This window comes from Etheostoma cragini, unplaced genomic scaffold (assembly GCF_013103735.1).
Source record: "Etheostoma cragini isolate CJK2018 unplaced genomic scaffold, CSU_Ecrag_1.0 ScbMSFa_2582, whole genome shotgun sequence".
NCBI lineage: Eukaryota > Metazoa > Chordata > Actinopteri > Perciformes > Percidae > Etheostoma > Etheostoma cragini.
Window position 1 is genome coordinate 1 of NW_023266759.1, and position 3,008 is coordinate 3,008.

General features: G+C 47.9%; 1 protein-coding gene across 1 annotated transcript; it reads left to right on the forward strand.

Moving 5' to 3' along the window:
* Positions 1-416: 416 nt before the first annotated feature.
* Positions 417-2,742, forward strand: LOC117940452 (transient receptor potential cation channel subfamily M member 7-like; the record flags this gene model as incomplete). The annotated part of the gene is made up of 4 exons (XM_034865745.1): positions 417-550; positions 639-907; positions 1,564-1,792; positions 2,528-2,742. Coding segments are annotated over exons 2-4 (587 nt in total), but the record flags the coding sequence as incomplete, so codon positions are not given.
* Between the last annotated feature and the right edge of the window lie 266 nt (positions 2,743-3,008).

Sequence of the window (3,008 nt, forward strand, 5' to 3'; positions counted from 1 at the left end):
GTTCTGAAGGCAAAAGGGGGTCCAACCCGTTACTAGCATGGGGTACCTAATAAAGTGGCCGGTGAGTATATATATACACACATAATACACATAATATGACATGACATGACAAGGTGAGCAATGATATTATTATTATTATTATTATTATTATACATTAAAAACATGAGACACATAGAAAGACATAATATATTTTATATAAAAACAAAATTCTCTCAAACCCCCCCCACACACACTCAGACACACACGCACAGACACACACACACACACACACACACACACACACACACACACACACCTGTCATTATATATACATGATATTTTTACACACCCCTTATTGGACCCAGATCTTGGTTTTGAAAACCACACACTGTCTTAATTACTGTCCCATTGTAATTGTCCTCTGTCCTCCCTGCTGTGTGTGAAGGAGGACAGACGGGACAGTTCCTTCTCCTTTACTAAGCAGAGACACGGACTGGTCCCGGTGTCCTCGAGGAGCCGGAGTCTCCAGGACCTGCACTTCTTCAGGACGGCTCAGCCGTACAGACTCAAGGTGGGTGCCCCCCCACCCACCCCCCAGGAAAAATAAAAAATAATAACTTCTCCAGAACGGCTCAGCCTCTTACTTCTCTATATTGTAGGACCAGGATGTGCCCCTTGGGAGCAGTGCCCCCCCCCCGGCGAGCGGCCTGGGCACCCCCCCTCTGCTCATCCCCTTTAACTCCAACGACGTGTTCGTGTGGGCGGTGCTGCACCAGCGCCAGCAGATGGCGCTGTTCCTGTGGCAGCACGGCGAGGAGGCGCTGGCCCGGGCCACGGTGGCCTGTAAGCTCTACCGCTCCATGGCCGCCGAGGCGCGGCAGAGCAACATGGACGACAACGTCTCGGAGAGGTTCAGGACGTATTCTCTGTGAGTCTCTTCACCTTCAGTCAGCCAATCAGACACCACTGTGCATCAGCCAATCAGACACCACTGTGCATCAGCCAATCAGAATGTATTTACATAGCACTGTAAATCAACCTGTCAGTCACATGGTCTCCAGTTAGCGTTAGCTACCGATCACATGTCTCTCTGTCTCTGTGTCTCTGTGTCTCTGTCTCCTGTCTTTGTGTATCTGTCTCTGTGTCTTTGTCTCCTGTTTCCTGTCACTGTGTCTCTGTCTCTGTGTCTCTGTCTCTGCGTTTTTCTGTCTCTTTGCGTCTCTGTCTCTCTATCTCTGTCTCTTTGTCTCTGTCTCTGTGTCTCCTGCCTCTTTGTCACTGTGCCTTGTCTCTGTGTCTCTCTTTCCCTGTTTCTCCTGTCTCTGTTTCTCTGTCTCGTGTCTATGTATCTGTCTCTGTGTCTTTGTCTCCTGTCTCCTTTCACTGTGTCTCTGTCTCTGCGTCTCTGTGTCTCCTGTCTCTTTGTCACTGTGTATTGTCTCTGTGTGTCCTGTCTCTGTGTCTCTGTCTCTGCGTCTCTCTGTCTCTCTGCATCTCTGTCTCTCTATCTTTGTCTCTTTGTCTCTTTGTCTCTGTGTCTCTTTGACACTGTGTCTTGTCTCTGTGTCTGTCTCTGTGTCTCAGGGAGTTTGGCCAGCTGGCGGTGGACCTGTTGGACCGAGCGTTTCTGCAGAACGAGCAGATGGCGATGAAGCTGCTGACGGCGGAGATGGAGGCGTGGAGCCGCTTCACCTGTCTGCAGATGGCGGTGTCCTCCAGTCACCGGCCGTTCGTCTCGCACTCCTGCACGCAGACGCTGCTCACAGATCTCTGGACCGGCTCACTCAACATGAGGAAGAACTCCTTCCTCAAGGTAAAATAGAGCGAGGAAGAACTCTTTCCTCACTGTTAAATAGAGCGAGGAAAAACTCCTTCCTCACGGTAAAATAGAGTCCAGGAAGAACTCTTTCCTCACGGTAAAATAGAGCCGAGGAAGAACTCCTTCCTCACGGTAAAATAGAGCGAGGAAGAACTCTTTCCTCACGGTAAAATAGAGCGAGGAATAACTCCTTCCTCACGGTAAAATAGAGCCGAGGAATAACTCCTTCCTCACGGTAAAATAGATGAGGAAGAACTCCTTCCTCACGGTAAAATAGAGCCGAGGAATAACTCCTTCCTCACGGTAAAATAGAGCCGAGGAAGAACTCCTTCCTCACGGTAAAATAGAGCGAGGAAGAACTCCTTCCTCAAGGTAAAATAGAGCGAGGAAGAACTCCTTCCTCACGGTAAAATAGAGCGATATATACTTTGATATTAATAGTAGTCTACATGACATACTTTGATATTTATACATAGTATAGTAGGTAGGTAGCTGCCACTTTTTTGTTTTCTGAGTAAAAAACTTTTTTGTTCTTCATCTTTTTCCACACTTTTGTTGCTTTGCCCGATAATTTTTCCACTTTTATTCTTTAAGTAGGTGGTCTGCATGACCTACAGGACCCCCTTTGATATTTACACAAGTCTACGTGACCCCCTTTGATATTTATACCAGTCTACGTGACCCCCTTTGATGTGTTGACGCCAGTGTTGTTGTCTATCTCTGTTCCAGATCATTCTGAGCCTGCTTCTGCCCCCCGCCATCCTGCTGCTGGAGTTTAAAAGTGAAGCAGAAATGTGCCACGTCCCGCAGTCCCACGAGGCCTTGCTGTTCGGTCTGGAGTCCGTGAAGTCGCCGCCCGTCCCCGATGGAGCCAATCACGTGGTAGTGACCCGCCGGCAGGACACTCGCCCAGCGCCGCTCTCCCAGCCTAGAGCAGAGTGGAGGCCATCGACGCTATCGCTATCGCTATTGCTATTGCTATCGCTAACATTTTGTTTTTTGTTATTGCTATCGCTAACGTTTTGTTATCACTAACGTTTTGTTATCGCTAACGTTTTCTTATGTTTTGTTATTGTTATCGCTATTGCTATCGTTTTGTTATTGCTTTTTCGTTGTAAAAGTGTAAATAGTGTTGTGTATCTGATGAGCAGGTGTGTAGATGTGTGTGAGTGTGTATCTGATGAGCAGGTGTGTAGATGTGTGTGAGTGT